Source organism: Arabidopsis thaliana, chromosome 3 (assembly GCF_000001735.4).
Source record: "Arabidopsis thaliana chromosome 3, partial sequence".
Lineage (NCBI taxonomy): Eukaryota > Viridiplantae > Streptophyta > Magnoliopsida > Brassicales > Brassicaceae > Arabidopsis > Arabidopsis thaliana.
In genome coordinates this window covers 17,337,968-17,353,418 of record NC_003074.8, presented here as the reverse complement: position 1 = coordinate 17,353,418, position 15,451 = coordinate 17,337,968, and the positions used below count along the sequence as shown (strand labels likewise).

At 39.1% G+C, this 15,451-nt stretch overlaps 5 protein-coding genes and 2 non-coding genes across 8 annotated transcripts; 6 read left to right on the top strand and 1 right to left on the bottom strand.

The window, feature by feature from the left end:
* Nucleotides 1-565: 565 nt before the first annotated feature.
* On the top strand, nucleotides 566-2,521 carry AT3G47120 (RNA recognition motif (RRM)-containing protein). 2 transcript variants are annotated; one of them, NM_114579.3, is made up of 5 exons: nucleotides 581-822; nucleotides 907-1,016; nucleotides 1,106-1,293; nucleotides 1,384-1,533; nucleotides 1,648-2,458. In NM_114579.3, the coding sequence occupies exons 1-5, from the start codon at nucleotides 650-652 to the stop codon at nucleotides 2,083-2,085; spliced, it is 1,059 nt and encodes a 352-aa protein (NP_190296.1). In that variant the 5' UTR covers nucleotides 581-649; the 3' UTR covers nucleotides 2,086-2,458. The 2 variants fall into 2 exon arrangements, with proteins under 2 accessions (NP_001327717.1, NP_190296.1); NM_001339303.1 differs by lacking the exon at nucleotides 1,384-1,533 and having other exon boundaries at nucleotides 566-822; nucleotides 1,648-2,521.
* On the top strand, nucleotides 2,466-6,316 carry AT3G47110 (Leucine-rich repeat protein kinase family protein; the record flags this gene model as incomplete). Its single annotated transcript, NM_114578.2, has 2 exons — nucleotides 2,466-5,844; nucleotides 5,961-6,316. The coding sequence occupies exons 1-2, from the start codon at nucleotides 3,123-3,125 to the stop codon at nucleotides 6,314-6,316; spliced, it is 3,078 nt and encodes a 1,025-aa protein (NP_190295.1). The 5' UTR covers nucleotides 2,466-3,122.
* A 24-nt stretch (nucleotides 6,317-6,340) lies between these two features.
* AT3G00830 lies at nucleotides 6,341-7,157 on the top strand. The gene is made up of 3 exons (NR_143873.1): nucleotides 6,341-6,360; nucleotides 6,732-7,004; nucleotides 7,134-7,157. It is a non-coding gene; the product is annotated as an uncharacterized misc_RNA (transcript).
* A 155-nt stretch (nucleotides 7,158-7,312) lies between these two features.
* Nucleotides 7,313-7,849, bottom strand: AT3G47100 (uncharacterized protein; the record flags this gene model as incomplete). The annotated part of the gene is made up of 1 exon (NM_114577.2): nucleotides 7,313-7,849. The coding sequence occupies one exon, from the start codon at nucleotides 7,847-7,849 to the stop codon at nucleotides 7,499-7,501; it is 351 nt and encodes a 116-aa protein (NP_190294.2). The 3' UTR covers nucleotides 7,313-7,498.
* Nucleotides 7,850-8,305: 456 nt separating this feature from the next.
* AT3G07635 lies at nucleotides 8,306-8,707 on the top strand. The gene is made up of 2 exons (NR_141338.1): nucleotides 8,306-8,385; nucleotides 8,598-8,707. It is a non-coding gene; the product is annotated as an other RNA (non-coding RNA).
* AT3G47090 (Leucine-rich repeat protein kinase family protein) lies at nucleotides 8,657-12,184 on the top strand. The gene is made up of 2 exons (NM_114576.2): nucleotides 8,657-11,441; nucleotides 11,546-12,184. Exons 1-2 carry the CDS (start codon nucleotides 8,774-8,776, stop codon nucleotides 11,905-11,907), a joined length of 3,030 nt encoding a protein of 1,009 aa, NP_190293.1. The 5' UTR covers nucleotides 8,657-8,773; the 3' UTR covers nucleotides 11,908-12,184.
* Nucleotides 12,185-12,875: 691 nt separating this feature from the next.
* AT3G47080 (Tetratricopeptide repeat (TPR)-like superfamily protein) lies at nucleotides 12,876-15,317 on the top strand. Its single transcript, NM_114575.5, has 3 exons — nucleotides 12,876-13,159; nucleotides 13,258-14,590; nucleotides 14,758-15,317. The coding sequence occupies exons 2-3, from the start codon at nucleotides 13,290-13,292 to the stop codon at nucleotides 15,002-15,004; spliced, it is 1,548 nt and encodes a 515-aa protein (NP_190292.1). The 5' UTR covers nucleotides 12,876-13,159; nucleotides 13,258-13,289; the 3' UTR covers nucleotides 15,005-15,317.
* The last annotated feature ends 134 nt before the right edge of the window (nucleotides 15,318-15,451 follow it).

The following is a 15,451-nucleotide window of genomic DNA, read 5'->3' as shown; positions in this document are numbered from 1 at the left end:
GTTATATATATATTTGTAATACCTCAAACACCAAAAATTAAAATTATAAATCCGAATATACTAGATATTTTTAGTAATTCATATACATTTAGATATATTTGGGATAAAAGTAACCAATGTTATAGTTTTTTTTAGATAATTTAAGTATTTTTGTTACATTTGGTTATATTTGGATAAAAAGTAACCAATATATTTACGGGTAATCGGGTATTTCGGATAGATTTGGGTATATATGAGAAAAAACCCGAACCTAACCCGAACCTGAAAATATTTTGGATATTTTTGGTCATTTTTACATTTTTACTAAAATAACCGAACCGACCCGAATCGAAACCGAACCGAAATTTAAGAATACCCGAATGGTTCTCAATCTCCTACCCAAATAGATCCGATACCCGAAAAAAGAACCGAATCTGAACGGGTATCCGAAAAAAAGAACTGAACCCGAACGGATACCCGAATTCACGTAGAAGATGTAAAAATAATATTAGACATTTATTCTAGAAAGGGAATAGAATAAATGGGCCTCAATCCGGGTCGGTTAATCTAATTAGGAAACGGGTCATTAAAACCCGACCCGCTCAGGCTAATCTCTCATTTCCTAGTTTTAGGGTTCCTCCCGGCAACGAACGCAGAGAAATTTGAAAAGATGAATCCATTGACGCAGGTGAAGAATCTACAGAAGATAAACGCTAGGGAATCAGATTTAGGAATATCTGATGAAGCTTCATGGCACGCTAAGTACAAAAACTCTGCATATGTCTACGTCGGAGGCATACCGTTCGATCTCACCGAAGGTGATCTTCTCGCCGTCTTCTCTCAGTAAGTGTTGTGTTTCGTTTCTAAAGTTTCAATTTTTTTAATGGGTTTATAGGTTTAATGTCTTTTTGTTTTGTGGAATTGCAGATATGGTGAAATTGTTGATGTCAATCTTATTCGAGACAAGGGAACGGGTAAATCTAAAGGTTTTGCTTTTCTTGCTTATGAAGATCAGAGAAGTACCATTCTTGCTGTTGGTTAGTGAAACTGACTCTTGTACATGTGAAATTTACTTTTTTTTTAGGTGTTAGGATTTGTAATTGGGTTCTGTTTTTGGTGATTGTAGATAATCTGAATGGAGCTCTTGTGTTGGGACGGACCATTAAGGTGGACCATTGTGGGGCATACAAAAAGCACGAAGAGGAGGATGAAGAGACGCGACGCCAGAATAGAGAGGCTCGTGGTGTATGCAGAGCTTTTCAGAGAGGAGAGTGTACTCGTGGTGATTCTTGCAAATTTTCCCACGATGAAAAAGTAAGTAAGCGTGATTTTGTACTTTATTCTTTTCAACAGATGATTTTGATGAATGCTTGATAGAAGTTAACCCTTTTTTTTTATGGACAGAGAGCTGCAAATACTGGTTGGGGTCATGAAGAGGATAGAAGTTCCAAGTGGGATCATGACAAGAATAGAGAGGGTCGTGGTGTTTGCAGAGCTTTTCAGAGAGGAGAGTGTACTCGTGGTGATTCTTGTAAATTTTCACATGATGAAAAAGTATGTAAGCGAGTAATCTATTCTTTCGAGAGATGATTTTGAATAAATACTTGATAGAAGTTATAACATACTGTTTATCTCATTTATTTTCTTGAAACCTTTTTTAATGGACAGAGAGCTGCAACTACTGGTTGGGGTCATGAAGAGGATAGAAGTTCCAAGTGGGATCAAGACAAGTTAAATGGTGCTAAAAAGGGTGGTACAAGTTTTGGCAATCGAGGAGATTTCAAACCTGATGTGGAAGAGAAAAGTTACAGAGGAAGGGGTGATGGAGATGCCTCGTATGGCCGCCCTAAAGAGAGAGAAAGAGTGGATAGGGAGGATATGGGGCCAAGGTCAAGAGATGCTTATGATATGAAGGAACAAAAGAGATCAGGACGGTATGATAATGCGTATTCTAGAAGGCACAATGATGAAATTGATTATGTAAGGGAGGACAAGGGATCCAGAGCACAAGATTGGGAGAAAAGGAAGGCAGAATCTAGAAGAGATCGTAACGACAGGGAGGAAAAAGATAGGGATTCATTAAGAAGGGAAGATCGCCGTCGTTAAAGGGGTAGATAGTGGTATGCATACTCAATGGTTTTCAGTTTTAGCTAGTGTCTGTGGAAATGACCTTTGTTCTTTCCAAGAGAGTTACCTGTGGTTATATAAACTGCTTCATTCTGTAACGGGGATTCTATGTTTGTTGTGACACCTGAGACTTGTTGATTTTTCCGTTTGGAATGAAAGAAGTCGTTATATCCTTTTTCGTTTATTTACAGAATTTTTGCTATCTCATTATACCTTTTGTTGTTAGTGGCTGTGTTGACCTGTGGTTACAGACTCAGGTTCTACAGGGATGAGTGACTCTGGCTCTCCTTGTACGTGTCATATGGATGGATTAGTGCAACGCTTGCTGTTCTTGTCATATGCAAATTAAAGAGGTAAACTGTAAATATTTTCCTTTCAATTCCTAATGACTTTGTCTATAAAAAACTGAACAAAGAATTGTGTATAAATTACTGTATCATATAGTGAGATTTGAATTTTTCTTCTGCTAGATATGAATATGATTAAGATACTCTCGAATTATTTATTTTATTGTATTTTGCTGAGAAATATATAGAAGCAAGTTGGTGTATATCGAAATCGTTGATGTCATGGTCACTGCTAAGAACTTGACAAACATCCCTCAGCTACATTTTTATAAGAATGGTCGTTGCTATTAGTGTTAATTAATCAAGTTTTCCTTGGTAAAACTAAAGTATATAGTATTTGATAAGCGTCTGATAGTTGACTTGGGCGAAATGAAGCAGTGAATAATGAGGCAACATGAGAATAAGTCATTGCTCTATTGGACTTTGACCCTAATAGTCAACGAGGATTGAGAATAATCTGCATACCGCAGGCTGCAAGCCCCGTGGTTTTGGAATATCATTACTTTGTTTGCGAGTTTCTAAAAGGCTACTATACTACATATTCCTCATTATTGTATAGGGAACCAAAGCCGCCAGATTTTTATTTGCTCATAATCTCAACAGTCATCCTGGTTGTGAAAGAATTTTTTGTCTCCGTTTCGTTTAGGAAAAAAAAAGCTTTTCCAACCCATGGGGGTTCCTTGTATTGTTATGAGACTGATTCTTGTATCTGCTTTACTTGTCTCTGTGTCACTTGAACATTCAGATATGGTCTGTGCACAAACAATCAGATTGACGGAGGAGACTGATAAACAAGCATTGCTTGAGTTCAAGTCTCAAGTTTCTGAAACAAGTAGAGTTGTGTTGGGCTCGTGGAATGACTCCCTGCCTCTCTGTAGCTGGACCGGTGTTAAGTGTGGCCTCAAACACAGGAGAGTAACTGGTGTGGATCTTGGAGGACTAAAACTAACCGGTGTAGTCTCTCCCTTTGTTGGTAACCTCTCATTTCTTAGATCTTTGAATCTTGCAGACAACTTTTTCCATGGTGCCATCCCTTCAGAGGTTGGAAACTTGTTCAGGCTTCAATATTTGAACATGAGCAATAATTTATTTGGAGGGGTGATTCCGGTTGTTCTGTCGAACTGCTCTAGCCTGTCAACACTTGATTTATCATCAAATCATCTTGAACAAGGCGTGCCTTTGGAGTTTGGTTCGCTGTCTAAGCTTGTCCTTCTCTCTCTTGGTAGAAACAATCTAACAGGGAAGTTTCCTGCCTCATTGGGAAACCTGACATCACTCCAGATGCTCGATTTTATATATAACCAAATAGAAGGAGAGATCCCTGGGGATATAGCCAGACTGAAACAGATGATCTTTTTCCGAATAGCATTAAACAAGTTTAATGGGGTTTTCCCTCCTCCAATTTACAACCTGTCTTCACTAATATTCCTGTCCATTACCGGCAACAGTTTCTCTGGCACCCTTAGACCTGACTTTGGTTCTCTTCTCCCTAACCTTCAAATACTATATATGGGGATAAATAGTTTCACGGGTACCATTCCAGAGACACTTTCCAATATCTCAAGTCTTCGACAACTTGATATTCCGTCTAACCATCTTACTGGAAAGATACCATTGAGTTTCGGAAGACTTCAGAATCTATTACTGCTAGGCCTTAATAATAACTCTCTGGGAAACTACTCTTCTGGTGATCTTGATTTTCTTGGTGCACTGACTAACTGCAGTCAGTTGCAGTATTTGAATGTTGGCTTCAACAAACTCGGCGGTCAGTTGCCTGTCTTTATAGCCAATCTCTCCACCCAATTAACTGAGCTCTCTCTTGGTGGAAATCTCATCTCTGGAAGTATTCCTCATGGCATAGGGAATCTTGTAAGCCTGCAAACATTAGACTTGGGCGAAAATCTGTTGACAGGCAAACTTCCTCCCTCATTGGGAGAACTTTCTGAATTGAGAAAAGTCTTGCTCTATTCAAATGGACTGTCTGGAGAGATACCATCTTCCTTGGGGAATATCAGTGGGCTAACATACCTGTATCTGCTTAACAACAGTTTTGAAGGAAGCATCCCTTCAAGTCTTGGAAGTTGCAGCTACCTTCTAGACTTGAACCTCGGTACTAATAAGTTGAATGGCAGCATACCCCATGAGCTTATGGAACTTCCATCTCTTGTCGTCTTAAATGTCTCATTTAATTTGTTGGTTGGCCCTTTGAGACAAGACATTGGAAAGCTTAAATTTCTATTAGCTCTAGACGTTTCATACAATAAACTATCAGGACAGATTCCACAAACCTTGGCGAATTGTCTCTCACTAGAATTCCTTTTGCTGCAAGGGAATTCATTTGTTGGGCCCATTCCAGATATAAGAGGGTTGACTGGCCTCAGATTCCTAGATCTGTCGAAGAATAATCTCTCTGGTACAATACCTGAATATATGGCGAACTTTTCCAAACTGCAGAACCTGAATCTCTCTTTGAACAACTTCGACGGAGCTGTGCCAACGGAAGGGGTATTTCGTAATACCAGTGCGATGTCGGTCTTTGGTAACATAAACCTCTGTGGAGGCATCCCGTCATTACAGCTTCAGCCATGCTCTGTTGAATTACCAAGAAGGCATTCATCAGTCAGAAAGATAATCACCATTTGTGTCAGTGCAGTTATGGCAGCACTTTTGCTTCTATGTCTGTGTGTGGTTTATCTATGCTGGTACAAACTGAGAGTGAAGAGTGTCAGAGCTAATAATAATGAGAATGATCGGTCTTTCTCCCCAGTGAAATCGTTTTATGAAAAGATAAGTTATGATGAGCTCTACAAGACAACCGGTGGCTTCTCTTCCAGCAATTTGATTGGGTCGGGTAACTTTGGGGCTGTGTTTAAAGGATTTCTTGGGTCCAAGAACAAGGCTGTTGCCATTAAAGTTTTGAATCTCTGCAAACGTGGTGCTGCAAAGAGTTTCATAGCGGAATGTGAAGCATTAGGAGGTATAAGGCATCGCAACCTTGTGAAGTTGGTTACTATCTGTTCAAGTTCTGATTTTGAAGGAAATGATTTTAGAGCTCTAGTGTATGAGTTCATGCCTAATGGAAACTTGGACATGTGGCTGCACCCGGATGAAATAGAAGAAACTGGCAATCCCTCGAGAACCCTGGGCCTTTTTGCGAGACTCAACATTGCCATAGATGTTGCTTCGGCTCTGGTTTATCTTCATACTTATTGTCACAACCCTATAGCCCACTGTGATATTAAGCCAAGCAATATTCTACTAGACAAAGATTTGACTGCTCATGTAAGCGACTTTGGTTTGGCACAACTCCTACTAAAATTTGATCGGGATACATTCCATATTCAATTCAGCTCTGCAGGTGTTCGTGGAACCATTGGCTATGCTGCACCAGGTATGCTTATTTTACTTTAAAATTTATAATCGTTATTAGGTAATTATCTCAAGCAGAGACCAGACAGTCGTCCTAATATTCTTTAGTCTTGTTGTTGTTATTACTGAACTTTGTAGAATATGGTATGGGAGGTCATCCATCAATTATGGGAGACGTGTACAGTTTTGGTATTGTCCTATTGGAGATTTTCACTGGAAAAAGACCCACCAATAAGTTATTCGTGGACGGTTTAACTCTACATAGTTTTACTAAATCAGCATTGCAGAAACGACAAGCACTAGATATCACAGACGAAACTATTCTCCGTGGTGCATATGCTCAGCATTTCAATATGGTCGAATGCTTGACCCTTGTGTTTCGGGTGGGAGTCAGTTGTTCAGAAGAATCACCGGTAAACCGGATATCAATGGCTGAGGCTATAAGCAAGCTGGTCTCTATCAGAGAAAGTTTTTTCAGAGACGAGGAGACTTAACGAGTTGTCGTACGAGAGACTACTATTAAAGCCACGAGATATAGGTACGCATGTATATATATCTCTTTACTAGATGTGTCTGTATTTTTATGAATGTACGAGTATTCTACTGAATGGTTTGTAGTTTTAAATTATTGTGCCAGTGTCATGGGTGTATTTGTAATGTGTCTTGTGCAATGAGACAGGCTATTAAACATTCTCTGTCTTATTCAATAAAATATCTTCACATTGTAGATTAATTTTTTTTTTCTTTCATTTTTTCAATTTTTTTTACTATTAACATTCTAAGTATCTTGCTGAATGAGTCTTTCCGCATCTTCAACAGCAGCTCCCTTGTCACATGCCTCTTCTTTTTGTCTTGCTAACTCTTTAAAGAGACGAACTCTATAATGTGACCATTTGATTCAACCTGCAGGTACAAAAGGAGTTACTGACATTTAGAAGACTTATTCACCTATCCTCTCTTATGAATGGATAAGAAAATACAGTTTTCATAGCTCTCATGTCTCTAAGAAATCTGTATCAGAGTATGGTAATGAGGAATTTGTACAGCTATGGACCCCTGCTGCTGGAGATGTTACCTGAAAAGGACGACAGCCAAAGTGTCAATGGTGAATTATATAGTTTGTCACACTCTGAGCACTCTTTCATTTTCATGATGACTCCAAAGAAAGTCTTAACATAAAAAGTATTAACGAGCTTTCGCTATTTTTTAATTACCGCCCACTTCTGTTGACTATTTACAATACTGTTGATGGCTTCCAATCAACATATTGTATTTCCTTAAAATAACATATTTCTTCTCTTAATGATGCAGGGATGTTGATTATTTTCCAATTAATTGATTAGGAAGGCGACACTCTTCTGGCAGAGGTACTTTTGAATAATTACTGCCATTTTTTAATATACTTTACCCCCTCAGGAAGGGAAGACTACAAAATTACACAAATATGTCTTTCATTTACTCTCTTCATGCTCTTGTGTTCTACTGTCAGGCATCCACATACACTGATAAGACCGATAAACAAGCACCGCTCAAGTTTCAGTAAACTCTAACCTATCAGAGAACACCTGAGTTGTCTTGGCTTCATGGAATGACTCTTTTTCTCTCTGCAAATGGACTGGGGTCACATGTAGTCGGAATCACAAGAGAGTCACTGGTTGGATCTCGAAGGAATGAAACTAACCGGTGTTATCTCGCCCTCTATCGGTAACCTCTATTTCCTCACATCTCTTAGTCTCACGTACAACTCTTCCAATGGTAGTATCCCTCTTGAGGTAGGGAAGCTGTTCAGGCTTCAACACTTGAACCTGAGCAAGATCATTCTTGGAGGTGGGATTCCACTTGGCATATATATCTAACTGTTTTTCCCTTTTGACCAATGATCTATCCTCCAACAATCTTGAACACGAGGTTCCTTCTAAACTGGGTTCGCTTCCTCTGCTTGTCCTTTTATCTCTCCGTGTAAACAACCTGACAGGGAATTTCCCTGCATCTCTTGGGAACCTAACAGCAATTTCAAAGGAAGCCATTCGCTTACCTTCTTTACCTTCTCTTCTTTTTTGGTACCGAAGAGTAAGAAAAAGTCTCTGGATTGTGATGTTAGAGCTGATCAAGTTTTAAACTGAAAATGTGTTTTTCTGCGATGATCATGCTAAACTTTTAAAGCTGCAACCATTTATTTTTGCTATATATTTCTGTGGTTTTTTCTGAACCAGCAGCTTTGAACGTGTTCATGATTGCAGTGATCAATCAATTCTCGTCTTAATCTTTAGAAAGCAAGTTTAAGAGGTAAATTGCATTTCTTCTTTTTCATTTTAATTCAATCTTATTGACTTGGTCTATGCAAAAATGGAATCAAAGAATTATTTGGGTAAATTGCTTGATTATTTAGTGTTATTTCAGATTTTCTGTCATGTAAGTGTAACGTGTGTTCTGTAGTTTTTGTCCATCTGAGTTACTGGGAAGAATAACTGCGAGCACCTTCGCTCAAGCTATTGGTTCGAGGCTGAAGTGTTTTTTTGGTTTCCTCTACAAAGTTTGCAAGCAATGAAAGGGCTTGTCACATGTATGGTTGCTCAATATCATAAAGTAGTGTTGTGTGGTTTAAGACAAAAGATGACTGCCGTGTGATAGTAATGTTCCATGCTTAAGCTAATTAATTGTTCAGATTCCAGACATATGGGACCGATAAATCCAGCCACCACATGATGCCTATAGAAAAGTCAGAAAGACTAGTTAAATGCGCATCTTAATCTTTCCTTGTCTTTTTAGGCAGTTGACTTCTTGACTTATATTTTGGAAAAATCTGGTAGTTGATCATTCCTATTTGGCTTCAAGTTGCGTTAGCACTACAAGTAGGCATTTTGCAATTGCTTCGTCTCTTATATATTTACTTCCTGCAAAGTTTGAGAAGAACCACAATATTTTAACCAACAAAAAAAGAAAAGAGAAGCATGAGACTATTTCTTTTACTTGCTTTCAATGCTCTCATGCAACTCGAAGCATATGGTTTTACCGATGAAAGTGATAGGCAAGCGTTGTTGGAGATCAAGTCTCAAGTTTCTGAAAGCAAAAGGGATGCCTTGTCCGCGTGGAATAACTCATTCCCTCTCTGCAGCTGGAAGTGGGTTAGATGTGGCCGCAAACACAAGAGAGTTACTCGTTTGGACCTCGGAGGATTGCAGTTGGGAGGAGTGATATCACCATCTATTGGTAATCTTTCGTTTCTCATATATCTTGACCTCTCTAATAACTCTTTTGGTGGAACCATCCCTCAAGAGATGGGAAACTTGTTTAGACTTAAATATTTGGCTGTGGGCTTTAATTATCTGGAAGGAGAGATTCCAGCCAGTTTGTCCAACTGCTCTAGATTGTTGTACCTTGATTTATTTTCAAACAATCTTGGAGACGGTGTTCCTTCAGAACTAGGGTCATTGAGAAAGCTTCTTTATCTATATCTTGGTCTAAACGACCTCAAAGGAAAGTTCCCCGTATTTATACGAAACTTGACGTCTCTAATAGTGCTCAACTTGGGATATAATCATCTGGAAGGAGAAATTCCAGATGATATAGCTATGCTGAGTCAAATGGTGTCTCTTACATTAACAATGAACAACTTCTCTGGCGTTTTTCCTCCTGCTTTCTACAACTTGTCCTCACTTGAGAATTTATACCTCCTTGGTAATGGTTTCTCGGGTAACTTGAAGCCTGATTTTGGTAATCTGCTACCAAACATTCATGAGTTATCTTTGCATGGAAATTTTCTAACAGGAGCCATCCCAACAACACTTGCCAATATTTCAACTCTGGAAATGTTTGGAATTGGTAAAAACAGGATGACAGGAAGTATCTCTCCCAACTTTGGAAAACTAGAGAATTTGCATTACCTAGAACTTGCTAACAATTCTTTGGGAAGTTACTCTTTTGGAGATCTTGCATTTCTTGATGCTTTGACTAATTGCTCCCATTTGCATGGGTTATCTGTGAGTTACAATAGGCTTGGGGGTGCTTTGCCTACATCCATTGTCAATATGTCCACGGAACTCACCGTTTTGAACCTTAAAGGAAACCTCATTTATGGAAGCATTCCTCATGATATTGGAAATCTCATAGGCCTACAATCACTTTTGTTGGCAGATAATCTATTAACAGGACCACTCCCAACCTCTCTTGGAAATCTTGTAGGGCTCGGGGAATTAATTTTGTTTTCAAATAGGTTTTCTGGAGAGATACCCTCTTTTATAGGCAACCTTACTCAGTTAGTAAAACTATATTTATCCAACAATAGTTTTGAAGGAATCGTTCCTCCGAGTCTTGGTGATTGTAGTCACATGCTCGACTTACAGATTGGGTATAATAAGTTAAATGGGACTATACCTAAGGAGATCATGCAAATCCCAACCCTTGTTCACCTCAACATGGAATCTAATTCTTTGAGTGGCTCTCTACCAAACGATATTGGAAGATTACAAAATCTTGTTGAGCTATTACTTGGGAATAATAACTTATCAGGACATCTCCCACAAACTTTGGGAAAATGTCTTTCGATGGAAGTTATTTATCTACAAGAAAACCATTTTGATGGAACCATTCCAGATATAAAAGGGTTGATGGGTGTTAAAAACGTTGATTTGTCAAACAATAATCTCTCTGGAAGTATATCTGAATATTTTGAAAACTTTTCCAAGTTGGAATATCTCAATCTATCCGATAACAATTTCGAGGGAAGAGTCCCAACAGAAGGAATATTTCAAAATGCTACTTTAGTTTCAGTATTCGGAAACAAAAATCTTTGTGGAAGCATCAAGGAACTGAAACTAAAGCCATGCATTGCCCAAGCACCACCAGTGGAGACAAGGCATCCATCTCTTTTGAAGAAAGTTGCGATTGGGGTCAGCGTAGGCATAGCTTTGCTTTTGCTATTGTTCATAGTTTCTCTAAGCTGGTTCAAAAAAAGAAAGAACAACCAGAAGATCAATAATTCAGCTCCTTTTACATTGGAGATTTTCCATGAAAAGCTAAGTTATGGAGATCTACGAAATGCGACAGATGGCTTCTCTTCGAGCAATATAGTTGGGTCAGGTAGTTTTGGTACTGTGTTTAAGGCATTGCTCCAGACGGAGAACAAGATTGTTGCAGTGAAAGTTCTAAACATGCAGAGACGTGGAGCTATGAAGAGCTTTATGGCAGAATGTGAATCTTTGAAGGATATAAGGCATCGTAATCTCGTGAAACTATTGACAGCTTGCGCTAGTATTGATTTCCAAGGTAACGAATTCAGAGCTCTCATCTATGAGTTCATGCCGAATGGAAGTTTGGATAAATGGCTGCACCCAGAGGAAGTCGAAGAGATTCATAGGCCCTCAAGAACTTTGACACTTCTTGAAAGGCTTAACATTGCCATAGACGTGGCTTCTGTTTTGGACTATCTTCATGTTCACTGTCATGAGCCTATAGCTCATTGCGATCTTAAGCCAAGCAACATACTTCTCGACGATGATCTAACTGCCCATGTTAGCGACTTCGGTCTCGCTCGTCTTCTCCTCAAATTCGACCAGGAGTCTTTCTTCAACCAACTAAGCTCAGCTGGTGTTAGAGGAACCATTGGGTATGCCGCACCAGGTAAAACTATTACACATATGGAACGTTTAAATGAAGAATATTTATGTGTTCCTTTTTTCATTACAATCTTGTTGTCGTTTTTGTGTGTGTGAATTATGGTGCAGAATATGGAATGGGAGGACAACCGTCAATACACGGTGATGTATATAGCTTTGGGGTTCTCGTTTTGGAAATGTTCACTGGAAAAAGACCAACCAATGAGTTATTTGGAGGAAACTTTACCCTGAACAGCTACACCAAGGCGGCCTTGCCAGAAAGAGTTTTGGACATTGCAGACAAATCGATTCTTCATAGTGGTCTCAGAGTTGGTTTCCCTGTACTTGAGTGCTTGAAAGGGATTTTGGATGTGGGACTTAGATGTTGTGAAGAATCTCCGCTGAACCGGTTGGCAACGAGTGAAGCAGCCAAGGAGTTAATCTCAATCAGAGAGAGATTCTTTAAAACCCGGAGAACAGCCAGACGTTGAAGTGTTTATGGTTTTCTCTACAAACTTTGCCATCCACTTAAAAGCCTTACTTTGAGGCCTATATAATATCATACTGTCTTTCGTAATCTGTGGTTTGTTTTTTTCCTCTGTTTATGCTCTCTTATTTCCATCATTGTCTTAAACCCTAAACCCTCGTTTCTCTTTCTCGTTGCTGCAAATCTAAAACGCATAATTGGGCTCCTCAATAAACCCTAAACCAGACAATTCTTGGATCTCTATCCTTGTCTTTTCGTTACTGTTTTGATGCTTCTTGTTTCCTGCTGTTAGGTTTTGGAAACTAGACTACAGTTTGCAGTTTCTTGGCTGGGAAGTCATGTAAAGCCAAATACAGAGACTCTTTAAATCCAAAGACTTGGGTCCAATGGTCGATGGGTCCATATTCGTGATAAGATATAAAGCCCATTTAGTTTTGTCAAGGCCCCAAGTACTGTTTAATGTTGTTGTCTTTCATTATATGTAATTGTATGGTTATGCCATAAAATTGCACTAAACAGTGCATCATGCATATAGACTTATCTCTGTATTTGGTAAAGATAATCCATTTTCTTGAACGTATATCTATATCAAGATTTTAAAGCTTTTTCTAAAAATCTGATTCTAATTTTTGTTAAAACAAATCTTATTAGAGAATGAGATAATCTACTCTAAAACAAGCTATTTTCTTTTCATACTTTCGTTTTCAGGAATAAATCGAGAAAATACAAATTTCATAACACTCAATATCGAGAAAACCCAAGTTTGTGTCCTCGTTAGGTCCGTGAACCCATCTCCATATTCTTCAACCCCCTACGTGGCAATAGATCAAACCGAAGCTATATCAACCAACACGTGATTCATTCTCATCCGTCAGATCAAGATCGATGAAGCCGCGATGAAAGCAAAATTTTCCCGAATAAACCGCGTCGCTTAGTTTAGCCGAATCCTTATCATTCATCACCTGTAACCGTCTCTACCCGTGGAATAAATAAATAAAACCAATCTCTTCTCTAAAATAGCACGCGCCTTTTCACCGCCTATATCCGGTAAATTAATTAAATAATTTACTAATTTTTCTCTCTTGGTATATAAACATACAAGGGCTTTTGTCTTCTTCTTCTTCTTCTTCTCTGTTTCTAACAAAGTTCAGGAGCTCTCGTAAGCCTCTGAATTCGATTTGACCTGACAACCATACAAAAAATTCTCCCGAGAAAATCTCTCTCTCAACGAACGAATTTCGAATCACCAAGAAGAAGTAAGCTCTCTCTCTTTCTCATTCTCATTCTCTCTTATCTTTCAATTTCTCGTAATCAATTTTGTCTTAATCTTTATAGCTTTTCTCGATTTATACAGATTCTGAGATTTGTTTGCGTTTCATCGGAATAATGGAAGTGAAAGTAGCAACAACGACGTCGTTTCATTGGTCAGGACGACACACAGCGATTCCTCAATGTCCGTCATTTTCGCAAACCCTAACTTCATCTAAACGCCGTCGTTCTCGTGGAATAGCCGGTGATGTTTCCGTCGGAGGAGGATCTTTGAGATTAAAACCTTCGACGTTTCTCGGAACACAATCTGGGAAACTTCACCGATCTAAATCATGTGAGCTTTGGCAATTTTCTAATTCCACCACGAAGAAGATTAGAACTGATGTGAAGAAGAAACATAATCCTTTGAGAAGAGTTTGTAGTGCGAGCTCCGGTTTCTTCTCCTCCGACGAAGCATTCTCTGTGAAAATGCAGGAATTAGCTTCACAATTCAGAAACGCAGGCGATGAAGAAGAAGAAGAGAACAAACAGAAATCAGAAGCAGTAGATAACGATAACGATAGCAATAATCATAGATTTGGTTCTTTGAAGCTATTACAAGAGTCTGTTCCAGGTTTAGCTTCTTTGGAAGCTCCATGGGCAGAGATGGTTAACCATTCAAGTATTGAGCGTAAAGCAAACAGTGTTGATTTACCTCTATCACTTAGGATAATAAAGAGGAAGTTACAAGAAGAAGCTCTTAAGAAAGCTAGTGCTACTACTTACTGTTCTATCAATAGAGCTTTTTCTTCTATGGTTTTCATGATTGAGGAGCTTCATAGCTTTGCGTTGCAGACTAGAGTGGGTGTTCTTAAGCAGGTTAAGAAGGAAATGCACGCTTCATTGTTGTGGATTTTCCAACGTGTGTTCTCTCAGACACCTACTTTGATGGTTTATGTGATGATCCTTTTGGCGAACTACACTGTGCATTCAGTTGCATCAAACCTACCTATTGCAGCATCTCCTCCAGTTGTTAATAAAGGTCCGGATCAGACGCAACAAAGGATTGATTTTTCTTCGTTAAAGGAGTCTACGAAGCTTGATGGGTCCAAATGGTTAGGATCGATCAATTTTGACAAGGTTTCCCACTTGCCGAGACATCGAGACTCGGTTTCAGGAGAAGGGATGAGAGAAGAGGAGGTGAGTCTGTGGAATTCGATGGTGGAAGAAGCAGATCAAATGCAAGATTCCTCTGTTGATCGTGACATGAGATTGAGACTTGTTTCACCGATCACTGCAAGGATTGAATTGGATGATTATGCCAATTACACTAGAACTGAGCTTTTATATAAGATAGGTTTGGCTCAAGAGCCTGACAATCATCTGCTCCTAGCTAACTACGCTCAGTTCCTTTACCTCGTTACTCAAGACCATGAGAGGTGAGATATCCTTTTAACCTATTCTTGCATCTAACATTCAAGACTTTATTACCTGTACTTTGAGAAGTATATGCTTGCACTTGACACATTGAGTATCAAAAGATTGGTTATGATTCTATGTAACTCTGGAACTTGACAAATGATGTTTGCTTTTGGTTATGTATTAGAGCGGAGAACTGCTTCAAGAAAGCAATAGAGTCAGAAGATGTAGACGCAGAAACGTACAGCAAATACGCCATCTTCCTGTGGAAAGTTCGGAATGATCTCTGGGCTGCTGAGGAGAACTTTCTAGAAGCTATATCTGCAGACCCTACCAACTCCTTCTACGCCGCCAACTACGCCAATTTCCTCTGGAATACCGGTGGTGAAGAGACGTGTTTCCCTTTAGAAGATTCTACTCAGGAAATGGTTTGAGAAGGAGCGAATGGCAGTGAATGGATGTTGGTTTGTTTGGAGTGAAGAGACAGCGACACGGAACTTAGGTACACGATAGAAGCAAGAGGAAAAGTGTAAGTAGTGTTTTTGAGTGAACCATTGCGGCTGATGAAACATTGCTTCTCTTTGGTTCTTTTTTCTTTTTGCTTTTGCCTAATTTTTCACTCAGTAGTATATACGGTCGCAGATTCCATCGAATAAGAACATGTGTAGATCCAACACTATTACACGAATAATAAACACTGAGCATTGCTTTTGGTGAAATAATAAGTGCGCATATTTGAATCGTTTAATGGAATTTATCTTGTAACTTTCTTCGAGCTTCGTTCATCAGTGTTGTGGCGCTACTCGTAGGAGTCTACTCTAGAGCTTTATATCCCATCTTGTCACAGTTCCTTTTAAAGAAATGGGCCTCGTCGGCCCAAT

Excerpts from the sequence above, each read along its gene's own strand:
- AT3G47080 (NM_114575.5), top strand. The coding sequence starts at position 13,290 with ATGGAAGTGAAAGTAGCAACAACGACGTCGTTTCATTGGTCAGGACGA. Across the intron at positions 14,591-14,757 it reads GTTACTCAAGACCATGAGAG|AGCGGAGAACTGCTTCAAGA; the intron begins GTGAGATATCCT and ends GTTATGTATTAG.
- AT3G47120 (NM_114579.3), top strand. The coding sequence starts at position 650 with ATGAATCCATTGACGCAGGTGAAGAATCTACAGAAGATAAACGCTAGG. Across the intron at positions 823-906 it reads CTTCTCGCCGTCTTCTCTCA|ATATGGTGAAATTGTTGATG; the intron begins GTAAGTGTTGTG and ends GTGGAATTGCAG. Across the intron at positions 1,294-1,383 it reads AATTTTCCCACGATGAAAAA|AGAGCTGCAAATACTGGTTG; the intron begins GTAAGTAAGCGT and ends TTTTATGGACAG.
- AT3G47090 (NM_114576.2), top strand. The coding sequence starts at position 8,774 with ATGAGACTATTTCTTTTACTTGCTTTCAATGCTCTCATGCAACTCGAA. Across the intron at positions 11,442-11,545 it reads CATTGGGTATGCCGCACCAG|AATATGGAATGGGAGGACAA; the intron begins GTAAAACTATTA and ends ATTATGGTGCAG.